Raw genomic sequence first — 22,349 nt, 5'->3', positions numbered from 1 at the left:
GGGTGATGATATGGCAAGTCACTGCATATTGCTATCCGTTAGTATCACGGGAGGTTGTGAGGAGGTTCTGGCATCATTTTTCAGTGTATTTATATATATATATATATATATATATATATATTAGGCATTACGGTATTTCATAAAACAGATTTATTTATTTTTTCACCAAAAATAATGATGCAGCTAAATGACACAATTCATCTGCAAAATGACCAGTGTGTGTGGATGACCTAGGTGACATAGCATTGCTCGTCTAGGTACAATAGATATGTGACAAACAGTTTCTCCATTGCTTAGATTGCGCTATAGATCTATGTAATATACTTATTATATTGAAAACTGGATCTGTAGAAATGCATCAGTGCTGATGGACTGCATTCATTCAAGTTTTTCTTGTATTATATATTAGTATCTGGAACATCCTGGGCACAGCGTGAGCTGGAATGTTTCAGCATAAGTATTTTACAGAAATGATGTGCATTGGAGGTTAGACCCATGCAGAGCTTCAGGGGTGGATAAGAGAACAATACAAATGAAGGTTTGGGTAGTAAAAACATCACTCTGGGCCTGATTTAATATCCAAATATATAAATCATGTTTACACCATGACCAGTGTTTGACTGACTGGCTCCTAAATTAGGTTATAACTCAGCTATTGCCTAGTGAAGCATTCAGGGCCTTCATCAATCAGAGAGGCATTGACCACTGAATCATGGTCTAAGTAGGGCTTTGGTTCCAGCCATCCAATAATGTATTGCTCAGTGAGGCTGCACCTATAGATTATCTGCCGCTTATTGACAGATAATGAGTCCTTTGTATCTATAGCAACCATTTTAAAGTATATTTCCCAGTTTCCTATGCATTTCTAGGGTCTCCTATGTCATGATGGGAAATGCTTTTATTTCATGATGGGAAACTACATAGATATCATGAATATCTGGCTACTGATTCTAATTTCAGAAATAAGGATTCCCTGTATCAGCAGAGAATGGTATTTCAACTCTGCACTCATTTGTTTCATTCTTCAACAGAACAATGTATATAGGGGCTAATTCAGGTTGGATCACAGTGTGCGATCCAACCGCAAAAAATTAGAAAAATATGCGAGCGCATACATCTGTCCTGCGCATGCCCCCACATTTTCTGTGCGTGGTGGGGTGCGCAGAAAATGAGGTCGCGGGGCGGGGAGGGCGCAACACTCCATTTCCAGGGAGGAGGCGGAGCGTTGCAGGGGCGGCGGCCGGCAAACGGGGGGGGCGGTGCTGCGTGAATGGGGGTATGGCGGGGGCCTGATCACTGCGGCTATCGGAAACATGGCGGCGGGCCTCCTGCAGTTGCAGCTAAACTGCGCCGGCAGGAGGCATCCTTAATTTCTGCTAACAAGCAGAAATTGCAATGCAATCCAATTTCTGCTCGTTGAAGAGAGGGGAGGGGGGCGGTTAGCATGCTCGGGGGCTTTACCCTGCTTTGGGTGGCCCCCAGCATGCGAACAGAAGGATTGCAATTCTACTAATTAGCATAATTTGCAATCCTTACTGAATTAGTCCCATAGCGTGTGCTTTAATACAATGAAATATATACCACAGCCAAAAGAGCACAGCTTTTAATAAAGACAATACAAATCTTCTTCTTAACTTAAAATATACACATTAGTGACATGGGGCAATAATATTGTACAGCCTAGGGAGCAGTACAAAAGTAACTGTGCCTATATTTATTGGTTTGTTCTAATTAACAGGAGGATTATAAAGTCTAAACAGTTAATGGGATTTCTTGTAGAAATGTATTTAATAATAAATATGGAAAATCTAAGCTAAGTGAAAATGGAAATACTGTGAACACACATCAGTTATGCAGAACGGGAAATGCCTCCGACATGCCCAGTAGGGTGAGAAGAATTGCAAGTTGCAGATAGACAAGTCCAGCTGTGGCATCTGGAAATGGGAGGCAACACTCTGTTAAAAAAAAAAAACTGCCATCACGTCACCCTGGTAGCCAGCTGCATGCTTAATATACACATACGTTAAACAACTGTCCATTAGGGCAATGCTTCAGTGGTATCAGGTGAGTAGCTATGCAGTGCTGTAATACTGTGCAGTAACCACTGGATACCAGGCTGTGCACTGCAGCAATACTTCAGGACGACTGGACAAAGGATTCATTATTCTTATAATTCATCTTTTTCCTCCTCGTTGCAGATGCAAGACGATCTTTGGCTGTTCATGAAAGGTTTACATCCCAAGGTCCAGACAGTGTTAAAGACTGTGTCTGCCACTCCTTCACAGGCTGCAGGGAGTGAAAGCACAAGTTATATTATATATATCTATATGTGTTACACAAGACTCGAAAGAAACATCATGTTGTATTGACAAAGAACTGAAAGATACAATACTGAACTGTATTATTTTTCCATTAGAGCCCTCTAAGAATAACTGTCTGAAATGCAGAAAGCATTTTATAATACTTCCCTAATGCACTACATTTGCATTGTGCCACCCTTATTATACTACTGCTTTAATTGTGTTACCCTCAATTTTTCTGTGACTAGCTGACGCAGGAATATGCCCCTGGACCTGCTCATTGTAATGTTGTATAAAATGAACTGGAGCACTGTAATGTATGAACTGGGTACACTGTACGTCATAATGTGAATTAGAGGACATAACGTGAACTAGAGCACCACTATTGTTCATAAAACAACCTAGGGCACTACTATGGGGCATAGCATTAACTAAGGCACTACTATTGACCAGAAAATGAACTAGGGCACTATAACGAAGCATAAAATTAGCAACTGCTGCGGAGAGGTGTCTTTCCAAAAGCATTGGTACAGGGGCTCCAATAAAATGTTGCCATGGGGCCCCAATAAAATGTTGCCATGGGGCACCAATAAAATGTTGCCATGGGGCCCATAAAGTTCTGGCTCTGCCCCAGCTACTACAGGTCATGTTTTGTGGATTTCTTCAATCATGCACAGGTTAGTTGATCTGTTTTACTGGGTCAGTAGTTATCCTACAGTACCTCCTTCCACAGACATAAATCCTGAAAACATGACAATTTGGGGTACTTGAGGACTGGAGTTCAGAGCCACTGGTTTAGATTGACGAAAATAAAAATGTATATATAACACATCTAACTGACAGAAAAGGTGGGTCCTACTCAGCACTGGGCACCATAGCAGCTGACCTTCCTGCAACTATGGTAGCTACACCCATGTGTATGGGGAAATGTAATGATTAGAGTTGAGAAACAGAGATCTAAAAACTACAAGTTTCTGATTTATCAAACAGCTATTTTTTTGTTTTGTTTTGTTTTGTTCTACCACTAGAAATTCAGGGGCAGATGTATTAACCTGGAGAAGGCATAAGGAAGTGATAAACCAGTGATATGTGCAAGGTGATAAAGGCACCAGCCAATCAGCTCCAATATGTAAATTAACAGTTAGGATCTTATTGGCTGGTGCCTTTATCACCTTGCACATGTCACTGGTTTATCACTTCCTTATGCCTTCTACAGGTTAATACATCTGCCTCTCAGCTACTTCTGTCTGACTAGGGACATGGCAGTGTTCCTGTTACCTCCAGATTTTCAGACTTACTGAATTTCACAAACAATAGGTCCTGTATAGTTTTTAAACCTTGAATTACTATGTCATGAGTATGTGGAAAAACCTCCCTTTAACAGTTCAGCAAGCTACTCTTTCCCTTTAATAGCGCCTCTTGAAACCAGAACATTGAATCTCACTCCCCATGGCTTCCTATTCCAATCATACCCCCATATAGTGTGTACGCAGTTACTACAACAAACCTGGAGCCCCAAGAACAAGTGTTTCAGTGTGCAGCTCTACTAAGGGGAAAATGCAGTTAGGTTAAACTTAACCAACCATTTAACTAGAAATGCGCCTTTAAGATTATAAATCTATTTAAATTGTTATACCCCATGATTCACTTGGTTTCATACCCAGTGTCTTCAAATAACAATATAATTTATGAAACAGCCTGTTTGTCATAATGGGATCAATCCAATTAGATGCAAAGGGTGCAAATCGGCATTGAGTTTCAATGGCAGGAACGGCATAACATCTCATACCCCTCGCAGCCCGAATTCGCCCAGTTTTGTGGGTGTTCTGGCTGACAGAAAGTGTGGCTGCCACTATGCTAACTCGCTTCTGAGAAAAACTCACACCTAATTAGATTGACCCCAATATTGGTTATAAAAGGGAATACAATTGCCTATCTGGCAGGAGAAAGTTGGCAGTGCCCACCCAGATTCCCCAGTGTCACATCCATTTCCCAGAGATGCCCCTCATGCTTACTGCCTCTGAAAATAGGGTCTGTTGGGGTCTATGGAAAATAGTTTCACATCCAAGCAGGTATGCTCAGTATTTCTCATTTAAGCAGACTGAAAGTACAGATGTAGCCATGCTCATTGTTGTACGATGCGTACACAGGCATATGCATCGTGGAAAACTGCAGTGTACACAGTGTATTACAATCTATGGCATGCATATGCATCCCCCTCTCATAAATGCAGGCACATTAGTTGCGCCATTCCATGCCCCAATGCGTATTGAACATGGCTACATCTGTATATCTGTGACTGACACCTGCCATATTGCGGGGGGAATTACCAAATATTCACAATGATGCATCAACCCAGTATGTGCACTTTCCTCTATTTCTCTGTAGAGTGTCTAGTAAGCTATATGCGCATACTGCCAGATTTCATACATAGGTGAAAGTGTGTACAGAGGGACACCAGGATGTGTTCCAGCCACCACCAACAGGACACCACAGGGCCATAGGGAGGGAAGTGTGAGCAGTGTCATGGCTCAGGGCCCTGGGGGAGGCACCATTACTGCCTCATAGTCCCCCGCATCTGGCTAGCATGGTGCCTGGAATGGACACTGCAGATTGTTGTGCAGCTTCAATGTTGCTTGAAGCATCCAAAGGTTGCTCTGGTCTGCTCTACAGATTATGCAGTATGTAGAGCAGCCTGAGCATGTGTTAATGCCAGCAGGACAGTCTTATTTTGGTAATAATGTACTACTGCTATCAGGACAGACTTACCTTGGTAACAATGTACTACCGCCATCAAGAGTCGACACCCCACCCGTGGTAATGATGATATACCACCGCCATCAGGTCACACACCCGTGGTAATGATGATATACCACCGCCATCAGGACACCCACCCGTGGTAATGATGATATACCACCGCCATCAAGACACCTCACCCACGATAATTATGTTCAACGGCCATTAGGACACCCCTCCCATGGCAATGACGTACCACCGCTATCAGGACACCCCACCTGTGGTAATGGTGTACATTGTATGCTACAGATATAGGAAGGTGACTTATAAGTCATAAAGACTGTGCAGAGCATCTACATTTGTACAATTGCACCTACTTTTACGAGTTTGTATTTTTCAGAAGTATATGTCCATTTCCATATTCCTGCATTCATAGGCACTGGATTCAATTCTATGTACATGTCATAGTAAAAACACCATCACATAATGCTGCCTATCATCACATTAGCCATCCTCCATCCTTAATTTTACCTGTTCTGTGTTCATAGAAACCCACTGTTTTACTATAGTTTAATGCCAGTTAGGAAACAGTTGATACCATTTGAATAAACCAAGACACTATAAACATATACTCTGGATGGATGGATGATAATATGGTATTAGGAAATGTAAAGAGAAAGGTTAGTACTTACCTTCAACTTTGGAGACAAAGCCCAGGCTCTTTTTCAGGTCTGAGCAGATTGAGTGCAGGCACCAGCGGAACTTTGCGTCACAGCGATACTTGTTTGCCCCGCAGGTATCATAGCAAATGTCAAGTTGGTTGCAGCATTTTGTCATTGCAGGGATACCCATATCCAACTGCAAAAAAGGGTGAGAGGTGCATTTAAAAAATATGAGAATAACTGGGATCAATAAGGAAGTCTGACATGGGTATCTAGCAAAGGGTGGAAGGCAGACTATTACCAATGAGCAAAGAAACCCGAGTCAGGACCGTCAAACTTAAGGTAAGGGGATGGGATATTAATTCTAATCTCCATGATCCAACTCTTTCACTACACCTCTTCCAATATACGATAGTACACACAATTATACTACACTACTGGACCATGGAGCAATTCCAGCCCCAAATGTCACTCCAATAGGAAGCAAAGGTAACTAAAATTTAATAATTCAATAATCTTCCACAGATTCTGCTATTGGATCCCAGACTATACAGATGAGACTAACTGCTGCTGGTCTCTAGAATTTGTGGACTCCTACTAAAAATAGAAAATCTGTGGGTACCCATGGAAGATTATTGAGGTCAATTTGAGTTATTAGACTCCTAATGAGAAATAAATTATGCTAAATACCACCGATTAATCCAAATGAGAGAATTCTCTATTTTCTGTATAAATATTTTCTATGGTGTTACCATCCGAGAATGAGAAATATTCCTGATACTACTATAAACCCTCATTAGTCTAATAATTAACACCCCTGAGGAAGTCGTTACAGACGAAATGCGTTGGGTGATACATAATAATTTATTGTACTAATTTTGTATCAACAAAAGTGAAAGGGTATATACCCTATACAAATTAATACTTGAATTGAGATTGAACAAAGATTTTTTTTTAAAAAGTCTTTTATAAACATTTTATGAAATAAAAGTTTTTATGATCTTTTTGTTTGATATATAAGGTGTTAATAGAGTGTCCACAGTTCACATCCATATTGGTAGAAACGATTAAATCAGAGCACTCCTCAAGAATTATTGTTTATACTGATTTTTGTAGTCCCATATTGGCAAGGGACCTCTTGGGGATGCTGTCTAGGATTGGTGAATTATCCAATTAGTAAAAACTTTAAAAATCAAAAACTAAAATATAAATTACGGATTAGCGCATAAGGAATCCATTTGTTTTATATATATACATATATATATACATATATATATAATGTCGAAGTCGAAAATATTATAGCCACATGCATCAAGTGCAAACACCACACAGAGTGGCCTCCGTGCCCGTGCTTGTTCTGCCATGTGTGCGCATACCCGCACGTTGCGTATATTGGCTCAAAAGGTCTTGCGTATTAACGTGTGGTATGAGTAAATACAGTAGTATATGGAAAAGCCACAAAGACATATCTCATATTTAATCCACATAGCACATAATTTACACATAGCTTACACGCACCACACCAGCAAGATACATTTGCTTCAGACGTATAGCAACAGAGGGATTCAACTTTACAGGATATGAGGGGACAGAATTAGGTTAGGAGGTGGTGTTTAGTATCCAGCTGTACAGTATTTCAAGGGCAATATTCCGATGGCAGTTTGCAGAATGTAGCACGCTCCTCCGCATAGATATGCGCAGGTACAGAATATTAATATCACACTGTATTTACTGTACTCTTGATATTCGGCGGGATCCCAGTGGAGGACATCTGCAAGTGCACCTGGACCAGGCATCGCCCACCTATTCAAACCCACCTATGACCCCTTATGTACTGTAAATGACCAGTCCTTTGACCTATGGATGAAGAGATTACAGATTCCTTTGTTTCACACTTTGGACTATTGTATAAAAGCCAAGCCTCCTGGCCGGTCACACACATTCTCTGAAGGTCATCTATCCAGATTGACTGAGGACCGGAACCGGGTGGCGCTGGCGAACAAACGTATCATTGATTGTAGCTTTTCTCTTATGTTATTGTATTTCTGTTGTAACCCCCTTTTAAGTAAATATTTGTTGCTGGGTTGGACCTCAACATTACATATACAATTGGTGTCGCATTCCATTCCTGTTAGGGGTTATAAAGTGTATTACGCCGCACGTGTAGCTACTTTGTGCTTACAGCGTGATGGCGTGCTTATGCAACGTGTACGTATTTCATAGGGGTTTTACACCCACACTAAGCGGTCGCAGCAGCCTGAACATTTGTGCATTTAAGGTATTGCTTTTCTTTCCTGAAAGTTAATCAAACTTAACAATTACAAAGAGAATCTGTAGCTTGATCATTTAGTTTGACCTTGGTTTAATGTTTTTCTTGCGAAGCAGCAACCAAATAAGACTATAATTTAGTTTAATGTCCTAAAACTATTGTTATTACAAAGCTTATGCGAAACGCAGTTGATACCATGATACTTAAATAGATAAATATTGCCTTAATCTCATTATAACCGGGAACAATTGGCGGCTAGGTATGTGGCCATGGTGACAGCCTATTCAGCTTCCTCTGCTCCAGTCATTTATTATTGTTAATTCTCTTTCTGCAGCTTTAATTAATACATCATACTTGTACAATACAGTTGCTGGGAATAATAGTTTTCTCTGTTCTCTTGGATCATTGTTACTGTGATCTAAATCAGATTCACTGTAGTTTTATCAATTTAGATTAAAGGCTGAAATTAGAAAAAGCAGAATTGCTGTCCTGCTATTTATAGAATGGCCAACATATTTCACAGCACTGACCATTAATTCCATGAAATAGCATAAAGGTCTGCTTACTAAGCATTCCTCCATCAATGATAAGATGCTTAACATTACACTACACCACATCAATAGATCCATGTGACTAAACAGAAAAGTAAATAAGTTGTATGTAGGAATTGTATTTCATATACAGTTACAGAACATATTAAACTTTGGTGCTAAATTCTTTCTGCACCAGTTTGTACATATCACTACTCTGTTCTTAGATTTGAACACTCAGATGTTGGTCTATGGGGTCTATTTACTAAGCCTTGGATGGAGATAAAGTGGCTAGAGTTAAAGTCCCAACCAACCACCTCCCAACTGTAATTTTTTTCAAACACAGCCTGTGACATGGCAGCTAGGAGCTGATTGGCTGGTACTTTACCTCCATCCACTTTATCTCCATTCAAGACTTAGTAAATAGACCCCTAAGTTCTCCAAGCCTCACCAGATTGGGATCAGAAATGTCTGGCGCAGACCAGGGTATACCTAAACTGATAATCCTTATTTTGACTCACTATGGGACCAATTCAATTAGCTTTGACATGGCCGAAAATTGCTTGATACAAACTTTGTGTTATTCGGCTATAAATATGTGTTACTGTAAGCTAACACGGAAGATAACATGTATTTGTGCGGCTCCAGACTAGGTGAAAAGTAGAGAATAATGCTAATTTTAAGATACCGTGCAGTACCCCTGGAACACCTCTGTCAATGAATAATAATGTATTTAGAGGTTTTGAGATAGAAAAATATGTCCAATAAAGACATCATTTTATAGGTGATTTTCTTTACAAAGCAGAAAAAATATTTATTTTTACATTGGGTGTTGTATTGCTAGGAACGGGGATTGCTGAACATGCAGATAGTAGAAGCGGGAGATGCAAATATTATTTTCCAACTTTTTGCAAACTTGTATATACACCCTTATAAATCACTATATAAATACTTTAATGTACCCCAAAATACTCTAGCTACTTTTATTTGCAGAAACACTCTTGCTTGCTTTTATTTTTACTTCATTTTTAAAAGTTTAAAAAAAGATAAAAAATTGACCATTTGACACCATTTAACTGCCTCCAATACTTTGCTTATGGCCATAGGTGCTGGAACAGGGGGAGCAAGGGGACGGCTCACCGACGAAAATATTTGAAAAGTGCCAGTCAAAATACTGGGTCATGGGGCGCAGTGCAGCCGCCACTATAGTTAAAATGAGCAGTGTCAGGATGGAGATAATACCCTTTCCGGATGCTCCACCTCCTCCCTCCCCACAGCCCTTCTCCATCTGCTTCCAAGGCCCTACTTCCCCCTGCACCCAGCACTAATCCCTACAGTGTGTGGCTAGTTACTATAGGCTGGGTCCTCCTCTACAACCAACCCTGCACCCTTCTCACCTCCCACGTTATATGTTCTAACTGGGTGCAGTTGAAAATGTACCCTGTAAGTCTTATTACCTTCCATGCACAGCCTCAGCCATGGTGTGAGCTAGGAGTGGATTCTATCTCTTTGTCTTATACAAAAAGTCACTCACATGTTACAGTTATGTTGTTGGGCCGTATTTATAATACACATTTTGTGGAAGTTACCCGAAAAGTCAGGATACCCTTATATTGTAAGTACTGTATCACCTGAAAGTATTTTAGGGTTCACAATAGTGATAGCATTTACCATTGTAGTCTACGGGCTATATTTCACTCAATTAACCAGGAGTAGGATTGTCTGGATCCCTCCCCAGTAACAGCCACCGGTGCAGAGGCGGAACTACCGGCAGTGCAAGCAGTGCGTTGCACTGGGGCCCGCCTCTGTCCAGGGGCCCAAGCATGTAATGAGTCAAACTGACTCATTACATGCCGCTGTGCGCTGCGGGCAACCGCTGCCCGCAGCGCACAGCCGCCCGGAGAGGAGAGGAGCAGCGGCACGGACGGGGGAAGGAGGAGGAGGGAGGTGAAGGAGGGAGCCGCAGCAGCGCTTTGTTACTGGTGGAGGCGCTGCTGCTGCTGCCCCTCTGCTTCACTATAGGCTGTCTTCCGAGAACAGCCTATAGTGAAGCAGAGGGGCAGCAGCAGCAGCAGCAGCGCCTCCACCAGTAACAAAGCGCTGCTGCGGCTCCCTCCTTCACCTCCGTCCTCCTCCTTCTCTCCAGCCCGGGAATCGTCTGACGCTGCACCGAGGAGCCTGAGCCAGCGGAGAGGGTAAGTATAATTCTTTCTTTCTTTCTTTCTTTCTTTCTTTCTCTTTCTTTCTTTCTTTCTTTCTTTCTTTCTTTCTTTCTTTCTTTCTTTCTCTTTCTTTCTTTCTTTGTTGGGACTGCCTGCCGCTATGTGTAAAAATGGGGGACTGCCTGCCGCTATGTGTAAAAATGGGGGACTGCCTGCCGCTATGTGTAAAAAGGGGGAATCTGCCTGCCGCAATGTGTAAAACTGGGGAATCTGCCTGCCGCAATGTGTAAAAAGAGGGAATCTGCCTGCCGCAATGTGTAAAAAGGGGGAATCTGCCTGCCGCAATGTGTAAAAAGGGGGAATCTGCCTGCCGCAATGTGTAAAAAGGGGGAATCTGCCTGCCGCAATGTGTAAAAAGGGGGGACTGCCTGCTGCTATGTGTAAAAATGGGGAATCTGCCTGCCGCTATGTGTAAAAAGGGGGATGCTGTCTGCCATAATGTGTAACAAGGGGGACGCTGTCTGCCGTAATGTGTAACAAGGGCACGCTGTCTGCCGTAATGTGTAAAAAGGGGACGCTGTCTGCCATTATGTGTAAAAAGTGTATGCTGTCAGCCGTTATGTGTAAAAAGTGTACGCTGTCTGCCGCTATGTGTAACAAGGGCACGCTGTCTGTCATTATGTGTAAAAAGGGGACGCTGTCTGCCGTAATGTGTAAAAAGGGGGACGCTGTCTGCCGTAATGTGTAAAAAGGGGGACGCTGTCTGCCGTAATGTGTAAAAAGGGGGACGCTGTCTGCCGTAATGTGTAAAAAGGGGGACGCTGTCTGCCGTAATGTGTAAAAAGGGGATGCTGTCTGCCGTAATGTGTAAAAAGGGGATGCTGTCTGCCGTAATGTGTAAAAAGAGGAATCTGTCCGCTGTAAGGTGTAAAAGGGTCTCTACCTGGTGTAGTGGTGCTACTGTGCGGCGTAATTTGAAGAATGGAGACTACTGTGCACCGTTTTATAAATTGGTATTATTTTGTGGCCACACCCCTTCCCCACGAAGCCACGCCACTATGTATTTTTGCGCGCGCCTACGGCGTGCACTGCCCCTGTTTTGCATGCAGTGGTGGGGCTCCGATGACGTTTCTTGCACACAGTGCTAAAATGTCTAGTTACGGCACTGTTGCTAGGTATCCATTTCTCTGGCCCTGAGCAGGTCTCCATCACCAGATCCTCTCCAGGGGTGAGGGGGTGGACTTGGATGGGATGTGGGGGGGGGGCCAAAGCATTTTGTCGCACCTGGGCCCACCGCTCGCTAGTTCCGCCACTGCACCGGTGCATGTGCTCTCTAGTGACAGCACATGCGCAGTAGGCCCACAGTATAAAGTAAAGTGATCCCTGATGCGATCATCACATTTCTGGGAGAGGCTCCTATCAGAACGCGGCGCCTATGCCTGGATATAGTAACATAATAATTGAGGTTGAATAGAGGCAAAATGCCCATCGTGTTCAACCCGTATTAAGTTGTGTTGATTATAATGTACCTGCTGAAGTAATGTTTTATGACTAGTTAACAACTATAAATCATGTTAAACCCGGATAAACAACGTCAATATTTTAAATGTTATAACCTTGGATATCATTTTCAATCAGAAATTTATCCAATCCTTTTTTAAATGCATTTACAGAGTCTGCCATTACCACCTTCCCTGGCAGGTAATACCAAATCCTTATTGCCCTAACAGTGAAGAACCCTTTCCTCCGTTGCGTACGGAATTTTCTCTCCTCCAGCCTCAGCGAGTGCCCACGTGGTCTAAACAATGTTCTTTTAATAAATAATTCCTCTGATAACTCTTTGTAATGCCCCTTTACATATTTGAAGATATTAATAATGTCTCCACTTAGACGCCTCTTTTCCAGTGTATACATATTCAACCTAGTAAGCCTTTCCAGGTAGTCCAGTCACTCTAGCCCTTTAATCAATTTAGTAGCTCGTCTTTGAACCCTTTAGAATTCACAGATATCTTTTTTTATACAGTGGTGCCCAAAACTGAACACAATATTCCAGGTGCGGTCGTACCAATGATTTCTACAGCTGCAGGATTATATCCTCGTCCCTTGTCATAATTCCCCGTTTTATGCACACTAGCACCTTACTTGCCTTCTTTACTGCACTTTGACATTGTGTACGGGTATTAAGCCTATTATTACCCCTAAACGTTCCCCATTTAATATATAGGATGCAAGTTTGTTTTTAGTCCCGAAATGCATAACCTTGCCTTTTTCTATATTGAACCTCATTCTCCATTTAGACGCCCAGATTTCAAGTTTAGATAAATCATTCTGCAGAGACTCCACATCTATTTCTGAATTACCCTACACAGTTTAGCATTGTCTGCAAAGATTGACACTGTGCTTTCCAGGCCTATTTCTAGGTCATTGATAAATATGTTGAACAGTAGTGGCCTGAGTATGGACCCTCGTGGTATTCCGCTGACTACTGGGGTCCAGCTTGAGGACTTCCCGTTGACCACTACTCGCTGTACCCTGTTATCCAGCCAGTTACTTATCCATGTGCAAACAGTTTTTTCCTAGGCCAAGCTCATTTAATTTGATGATCAGTCTTCTGTGAGGCACTGTATCGAAGTTTTTTGCAGAATCTAAGTAGACCACATCCACTGCTTTTCCCTGGTTGAGATAATTAGCTTCTACGAGGAAGTGAGCAATAAAGTTAGTTTGACATGATCTGTCCCTCACAAACCCATGCTGGTTCTTGCTAATAATCTTAGCGGTCTTTAGATACTCCTGTATGCTATCCCTTAGAATTCCTTCCAATATTTTCCCCACTATAGATGTCAAACTAACCGGTTTGTAGTTACCTGTATGTTTTTTGGATCCCTTTTTAAATAATGCCACTTCCTCAGCTATACGCCAATCCTTCAGTACCATGCCTGATCTAACTGAACTATTGAAGTATATGGGTCTTGCTAGTTCTGACCTAAGCTCCATAAGAACCCTCGGGTGAAGTCCATCAGGACCAGGTGATTTATTAATCTTAATTTTGCTTAGTCTCTCCCGGACTACTTCTTCACTTAAACAAGTATCTAACCATGAATCATTACTCTCACTATCGTTATGCACTCCTCCCACCATCAGTTCTTCACTGGTGAACACGGATGAAAAAAATGTGTTCAGTATTTCAGATTTTATTTCGTCATCATTTATCATTACTCCACATTCATCTTTTATTGGACCTATGCTCTCCTTTTTTTAAGCTATTACTGTTTATGTATTTAAAAAACTTTTTAGGATTTGTTTTACTCTCTATAGCTATTTGCTTTTCATTTTCCATTTTAGCTGCTCTTATTGCTTTTTTGCATTTTTTATTGCATCCCTTGTAATACTTGAATGACTCCTCCTTTCCATTAGATTTAAATGCTTTGAAAGCACACTTCTTGTTATCCATTTCTGCCATGACCTTCTTGTTAAGCCACATCGGTTTGAGTTTAGTACTCCTGCGTTTACTGCCCATGGGAATAAATTTGTGAATATTGTGCGCTTCTAATTGAATCTGCTCCTATATCTAAAATATCCTAAACAACACCATGTCCAGAATGATAGTTTGAATACAATCTTCACAAATGATATTTAAAAAGAAAAAATAAGAAACACTGCTTGCATTTTTTTAGTTTGTTTTTTAAAAAAGAGACAGAGACATTCACTGTAATTTCCCATGCATTCTGCTCCCTATTGCCTTGTGTAGCTGTACTCCACAACATGCCTGATCTGTGTCTGTGTATATGTAATCAGGGTCGGAGTGGCCCACATGGGAACAGGGGAAACCACCGGTGGGCGCTACTGCCTGTGGGCCTTCCTCCTCCTCTAGGGATCAGGTTCCAGACTATCCTAGTGCACTGGATTTATGCATTATACTTCACAATAATTTGGTTTATTATATATTTACCAAGGGGCACAGAACATGTAATGGTTAGCCAAACCTCTGTGGTGGCTGGCCACGCCCCCACTGGATCCTGGCCACACCTTTAAGCATGGACCCCTACAACAGCATTCCCTCGGTGGGCCCTTCACGCCCCAGTCCGACACTGTATGTAATTGTCAATAATAATCAGCATTCATAGGGCAGAACTCAATTATTTATCGAACCCGCTCTCCCGTCTAAAGTGATGGGAAATTGGGGGGGGCAATAATCAAATGGGTTTGATTATCGCCCATATAGACCGGGTTTAGCCGCGTAAAATAGTTAAACCCGACCAAAGTGTTGGTCATGATGCGAAAAGTGCCGTATGAGTGCACAAATTGGTCACTTTGCTCATTTTAGCTCGCCACTTCTGGGGGGTGCAAGCTGAAATACAAGCTACAGCAGCTGTTCGCACCCGAACGGAGCAACAATTGAATTGCTCTGTTAAGCTCCTGGCACTGACAGCTGCCTGTGAAGTGTGAAGAGAATTGAATTCCTCCCCTATTGTCAATATCTATTGTCCCAACAACTCCGGTCACAGGGGCAATTTTACTTGCGGCATAGGGTGTCAAGTATGGTAAATATGTCATACGACTAATTTCCCACTTACCTGTCACTTTCACAACATAAAGGGCTATACTCAATATGTCATTCATGTCATGAGCATTAGTAGAGTTTACCAGGCTGCACATAGTGGTAATAAGTTACCCACTCTATTCCGGAACATCTATGCAAAGTTAACAGATCTGTCCTCCAGCTGACACAGCAGCCGCATTAATCAGTGCGTTTGTCAGCCCACTTTACAGGATTCCACTACTCTACATTATGTTCAGCTGAATAGATTACAATGCTTGGACACTATCCTGACAGTTAGGAGGAAAGATCAAAAGGTAGGAGTCAGCAATTTTGCAAGGAAAGATCAGCACAAAACTTGGTGTATGTTTTCCCTTACGTGCCTAACCATGATTAGCATCAGAAAGTGAGGAAGTCTGTGCAGAGATGGTGATTCCAAATCTAAATATTATAATAGAATATGTACATTAAATCTTTAACCAGGCATATACAAGATTTCAGCAACAGTGTGTGTACTATAAGTTTTATACATCTAGATAAGACTTACAGCACACATACTCATATAAATGCTGAATATACAGTATGCCAGCTTTTCTACGGCACAAACCTTCAGGGTGTGTAAGCTACAAATGAGTTAAATTAAGCGCTTATGCCAGGCACAATACTCATTGTGGGGCTAATATGTCTCGCACAGTGGCATATCTATCGTGGGTGCTGTGTGTACGGTGTACATGGGCCCCAGGGGTGCCCACACAGCATGCCCTGCACCCACGTGTTCAATACTCACCTCTCCGAACCCGTCCTCCGGCAGCAGCACCTCTCCACAAATCTCCGGAAAAATGGTGCAGCGGCTATTTTTGCCAGAGTTCGGAATATACGCAGTAAGGAAATCTCTGGGAAAATGGCAGCCGCTAAACTGGGTAATAAAACAGCTGATTGCTGGTCTGTGATAACAGGGCCTCTCTGATTAAATAATCCAACTGAGGTGACAGACCCAACTGAGTCTCTGCCAGGGACATGCAGTCAGGGGAGGCAGTGCCTCCCCTGTCATAATGATTAAAATAATAAAAAGAAGATACTTATAGCACAGATTCTGTGATAAATATCTTCTTTTATTATTGTAATCATTTCCCCCCTGTGTATGTGGCTGCATGTGAGGGTAGGAGGCAGCAGGAGAGGTGCCTCCCGCTGCTAACACTAAAAGACCAGGCAGCGGGGGGCGGGCAGGGGGCGGGGCGCAGCAATGGGCTGTGAAAGCCCATTGAAAATGAATGGTGAAGCGGCACCTATACTGGTGCCTCAATGACAGGGGCGTGCATTCAGCCCCGATGAATGCACGCCCCTGTCAGTCCCCCAGACAGGCCCGGATTGGCTATTGGTCAAACTAGGGAATATCCCGGTGGTCCGATTGGGGTGTGAGGCCGCCTGTCATAAGCAGCACTGCCCTCCTCCACGTCACCTGCTAACTGTTGAATGGATTACCTGAGAGTGCTGCGCTGCGGCCAGCGGCCGCTGTCAGGAGAGCCGGCCATCCCCCCTTCCCGTCACCAGTGTGCCTGCGATGTCTTTCTAGGGAGCCGGCCATCCCCCCCCCCCCCCCCCCCTCCCCGTCACCTGCTTACTTGCTGCAATGTGCGGCCAGCGGCCGCTATCTAAGAGCCGGCCATCCCTCCCTTCCCGTCACCTGTGTGCCTGCGTTGTCTTTCTAGGGAGCCGGCCATCCCCCCCCCCCCCTCCCCGTCACCTGCTTACTTGCTGCAATGTGCGGCCAGCGGCCGCTATCTAAGAGCTGGCCATCCCTCCCTTCCCGTCACCTGTGTGCCTGCGTTGTCTTTCTAGGGAGCCGGCCATCCCCCCCCCCCTCCCCGTCACCTGCTTACTTGCTGCAATGTGCGGCCAGCGGCCGCTACCTAAGAGCCGGCCATCCCCCCCCCCCCTCCCCGTCACCTGCTTACTTGCTGCAATGTGCGGCCAGCGGCCGCTATCTAAGAGCCGGCCATCCCTCCCTTCCCGTCACCTGTGTGCCTGCGTTGTCTTTCTAGGGAGCCGGCCATCCCCCCCCCCCCCCTCCCCGTCACCTGCTTACTTGCTGCAATGTGCGGCCAGCGGCCGCTACCTAAGAGCCGGCCATCCCCCCCTTCCCGTCACCTGTGTGCCTGCGATGTGAGCGCTGCGGCCTGCGGCCGCTGTCAGGAGAGCCGGCCGAACCTATCCGGCTGACCAGAAGAGGAGGTCCGCGCACCTGTAAGGGCCACTGTCGTCATCGGCGGTAAGAGAAGGTCCGATCGCGGTGGAGTGTGAGGTGTATGATTAAGTATGGGGGAATAAGGTGCATTATGTATGGGGGAATGAGGTGCGAGGTGCATTATGTATGGGGGAATGAGGTGCCTTATGTATGGGGGAATGAGGTGCCTTATGTATGGGGGAATGAGGTGCGAGGTGCCTTATGTATGGGGGAATGAGGTGCCTTATGTTTGGGGGAATGAGGTGCCTTATGTATGGGGGAATGAGGTGCATTATGTATGGAGGAATGAGGTGCATTATGTATGGAGGAAATGAGCGGGTTCGGTTTTACTCGGTTCTACTCGGTTCTCAAAGCGGCATCTTATTGGCTCACGGATGTCACGTGTTTTGGATAGCCAATAAGATGCCGTTTTGAGAACCGAGTAAAACCGAACCCGCTCATCACTAGGAGGAATGAGGTGCGAGGTGCAGTATGTATGGGGGAATTAGGTGCATTATGTATGGGGGAATTAGGTGCATTATGTATGGGGGAATTAGGTGCATTATGTATGGGGGAATGAGGTGCATTAATATGTATTGGGAATGAGGTGCATTATGTATGGGGGAATGGGGTGCATTATGTATGGGGGAATGAGGTGCGAGGTGCATTATGTATGGGGGAATGAGGTGCATTAATATGTATGGGGGAATGAGGTGCATTAATATGTATGGGGGAATGAGGTGCATTAATATGTATGGGGGAATGAGGTGTAATGTGTCTGTGGGTATGAGGTGTAATATAATATTTGGAGGTGTTAGGTGTAATATTATTTCTGGGGGCATGAGGTGTTAGGTTTAATATAATGTCTGGGGGTTTTGAGGTGTAATATAATATTTGGAGGTGTGAGGTGTAATATTATGTCTGGGGGCGTGAGGTGTAATATTATGTCTGGGGGTGTGAGGTGTACTATTATGTCTGGGGGTGTGAGGTGTATTATGTATGGAGGTATGAGATGTAATATGTCTGGGGGTATGAGGTGTAATATAATATTTGGAGGTGTTAGGTGTAATATTTCTGAGGGTGTAAGGTGTCAGGTTTAATATTATGTCTGGGGGTTTTGAGGTGTAATACAGTGTGTCTGTGGCTATGAGATGTAATATATCTGTGGGTATGAGGCGTAATATAATATTTGTAGGTATGAGTTGTTAGGTGTAATATTATGTCTGGGGGTGTGAGGTGTAATATTATGTCTGGGGGTGTGAGGTGTAATATGTCTGGGGGTGTGAGGTGTAATATGTCTGTGGTTAATATAATTTTGAAGTATTAATCCCGCCTACTTTGGTATTGGCTCTGCCTACAGTTGGTTTGGTGCCACCCACATGAGGCCACTTTTAGAAATTTTTCCAGGGACACTTTTGTTTCCCAATCCGCCCCTGCTCCCAGATGTGATTGGCCCAGCGGATCCAGTGCTGGATCCGCTGTCCAATGACCCACAGGCGACGTTGGAGGCGAAAGTGGCGGTGCCTGAGTGCGGTGGGCGGGTAGGAATCCCCCCCCTTCATTCCTCCTCCGGCGCGGCGCCTGTGTACCTGAATGCGGTGGCCGGGTAGGAATCCCCTCCACCCTCGTTCCTCCTCCGACACCGGCTCCGTCCTCCCAGCCAGCAGCGGCACTCTCACCTGTCTGTGCTCCTCCGTCCTTCCGCTCCCAGCAATCTCTCTCTCTCTCCCCCCCTCCTGTAGATTACTTCGTTTGTAAGTATAATTTAAATTTTTACAGGTACCCCTATTGGATTATACTGGAAAAGTGGACGTGATCGGCGTGGGATGTAAGTAAGTATGTGTCAGTGTGTAAGTGTTTTTTTTTTTTTTTTTACATTTTTTCACCCATTCAGACCCTTCCCCATTAAGTTAATGGAAGCCCTGGACAACAAAATTGCATTCATGTCCTCCTCCCACTCCCTTCCCAGTCCCAAACAGTAATTTTTATTTAGTTTTTCTATAAAAATGTACAATATATCACAAGTATGATGAGCAGGCTGGCAGCGGGCATTGGCTGCATCGGACTGAGATGCAAATCAGTGGCGGAGGGCTGGGTCAGTTGATGGTGGGCGAGTTTTTAAGCCATTGGCGGTGGAAGCGGGCATTGGCTCTGCGGCGGTAGGGGTCATCGTCAGGATTCGGAGGATATTATGGCTGTAGTGCCTCACCAGCCACTGACCTCACCGCACGCCACTGGTCTCTGCTGTTCTGGATATCCTTTTCCCTTCAGAATACATTCACACTTTTGTTGTCTGCCCTTAGTGATTTGCTGGAAACCATTTTGCCTAAAATAAACTCAGACCTATATAATAATGGAGGCTGCAACGTTGACAGGAGAATCCTACAGCGCCAGGCCCAACATACAGTGAGCAGGACAGGAGCAGGCCTGAGGCTATGATAATGACATAGTTTGGAATAAAGGACACAGCAGTCTGCTTGTGAGTAGTAGTTTGTTTATTTGTGCCATGACGTTATTGCAGAATGTTGACATATGAGATGCCAACATTCTGCATGCACCGTCAGCAGCGGGTCATGGTTAGGCTACAGGAAGGGAGGTTAGGGGTTCGTATCAGCTCTGCTTACTACCGGAAGTCAAGCAGAATCAGCCAGAAGTCATCCTGACGTCAACGCAGGACCCGAAATACACAACCTGAGCCATAACAACTGGACCAGGTAAGTCACTACTACACAAACAGGGACATTTTGTTGACTTTCTAATCATGTCAACACTTAATCAGTGTCAAGATGCTGCCTGTCAAACTCATGACCATGTCTATATGATGAAAGCTGACAAAATAAAGAACACCCCATTTAAGAGAATATAATTGCCGCAAATAATATATTTAACACAAATATCCAACACATATTGACAGTGTTCAACATACTTATACCAACAGATACGAGCTGTGCCCAGCAGAGTATACAACTCATACCTACCTAATATCCCAGAAACTCTTGGAGAATTCTAAATTTGTAGGGAGTCCCCTGGGCAGACCCTATGGGCAAGAGGGTAGGATGTGGAGCATAATGCCGGGAACTGAGCATCCATGGAGAGGGGGCGGGCCAATACTATGCGATTCTATGAGAAGTGTATCATTATGTACACCTCTTCTGCTAAGACCCTCTGTCCTGACATTTTGCCATGACAGGTGGGGCCTAATACTGTGAATAGTCTGGAACCACCCCCATCAGCTAACATCTGCATCTCCTTTATGGGCTTCTCCCAGAGAGGACATGATAAAGGTTGGTAAGTATGATACAAGTAACCAGCATATAGTGACCAGCAATATTATTGTGTCCCGATAATATTGAGGATACTATGATTTTCTCTAATCTTAGCATCCCAGCCAGTGGAAGACTGGGGCATGATGGGTGCACAGGGGGACTGCAATAGTATGGGCCTACAAAGGGGAATGGCCAGTCCCCAGAGAGAATTAGCCACCCTCTCTTTCATGCTTTGGAATAATTTGCTGTGCTTACATACACTAAAAATAAGGTGGAATACTATAAACCTCTGTTCCAGGTGCTGCAAGTTACTATGAATATTATGCTAGCAGCAACAGCAGTGCTGAGCATATGTGTTAGCTTCGGGTGGCACTTGATACACCGGCTGTCGAGATCCCGGCGCTCAGCATACCGGTGCTGGAATCCCTACCACCAGTATACCGACAACTATTCACCCCCTTGGGGTGTCCACGACACCCCTGGAGGGAGAATAAATAGTGTGGCGCGTGTAGTGCAGCGAGCGAAGCACGGCGAGCGCAGAGAGCCCGCAAGGGGCTCTTTTGTACTTGCCCCGCTGCCGGCATTCTGCCGCTCGGGATCCCAAGCGCCGGCGAATCATACTACACCCGTTAGCTTCCACTAGCACATTTTACACCACAGTGTACATTATATCGGAAATTCTTTATTCCAGCAATGTTGTGCTGATGCTGAAATCTTGCACCAGTATGCAGCTTTATTTTATGATACATCAGAAGTGGGATACATGTCAGGGTTTATGTCTCTGGGATTTGTGAGTGACAGTGTATGTATAATTTATTCACCACTGGACAACCTACAGTATGTGGCTAACCGGCCATGACACGGCACCTGCATTATTAGCTACCTTTGATGAAAACGTGCTGATCTTGCTTTCTCAAAAATAGTGTTATGCTACTTTTGCTTGTTTTTCACACACTCAACTTATCAGTGGCCAATGAGAATTTAGTTTGGTTTTATGAAAAGTCCAATTGACTGCTGAGTTTGTGTTTGAATGATATCCAAGAGTTGCTTAGAAGCAGCACATATTATTGTCAGTTGTTACAGCTACAGTTGCTGTTTGTGTTACATGAAAGACTATTCTCCATGCATAGGCAGAGTCATGGGGATTGTCAGGGAGATGAGCTACTTGGGACCCTGTGATTTCAGGGGGCCCGTGGCTATTACAGTTGAGTCTCCCATATATGCTTGGGACCAGAAGTATTTGGGAATCTTTGCATACCATAATGAGATATCTAGGGGATGGGACCTAACTGTAAAACACAAAATGCATTTATGGTTCATATATACCGTATACATACAGCCTGAAGGTCATTGCATGCAATCATTTTAATAATTTTGTGCATTAAATAAAGTTTGTGTATGTTGAACCATTAGAAAGCAAAGGTGTCAGTATCTCAGTCACGCGAAAAAAAATCTGTATTTTAGAATATTCCGTATTTCAGAATTTGGGATATGTGAGACTCAACCTGTATTCAAGGAACATAAATTATGAAGAAACCTTTGATCATGGAATCTACAGTAAATTGTAACACATCAGTTGTTTGCTTTATCCATGTCAAAACATAGTCAAATTATTGCGTGAAACTTAATTTTATGAAATAGATATTGAAATATAACAATTCAT

The 22,349-nt window shown here is 43.8% G+C and overlaps 1 protein-coding gene across 2 annotated transcripts in view; it reads right to left on the bottom strand.

Moving 5' to 3' along the window:
- Positions 1–1,589: 1,589 nt before the first annotated feature.
- Positions 1,590–22,349, bottom strand: part of PLA2G12B (phospholipase A2 group XIIB) — a 40,365-nt gene continuing 19,605 nt past the window's right edge. For both annotated transcript variants that reach the window (XM_063963694.1, XM_063963693.1), the window contains exons 3-4: positions 5,729–5,894; positions 1,590–2,286 (exon numbers count right to left, since the gene is read on the bottom strand). In XM_063963694.1, the coding sequence (XP_063819764.1) occupies positions 2,168–2,286; positions 5,729–5,894 (285 nt within the window). In that variant the 3' untranslated portion in view covers positions 1,590–2,167. The remainder of the gene's footprint in view (positions 2,287–5,728; positions 5,895–22,349) is intronic.

This window comes from Pseudophryne corroboree, chromosome 3 (assembly GCF_028390025.1).
Source record: "Pseudophryne corroboree isolate aPseCor3 chromosome 3, aPseCor3.hap2, whole genome shotgun sequence".
Classification (NCBI taxonomy): Eukaryota; Metazoa; Chordata; class Amphibia; order Anura; family Myobatrachidae; genus Pseudophryne; species Pseudophryne corroboree.
The sequence above is the reverse complement of the archived record's forward strand: the minus strand, read 5'-3'. Positions and strand labels throughout refer to the sequence as shown.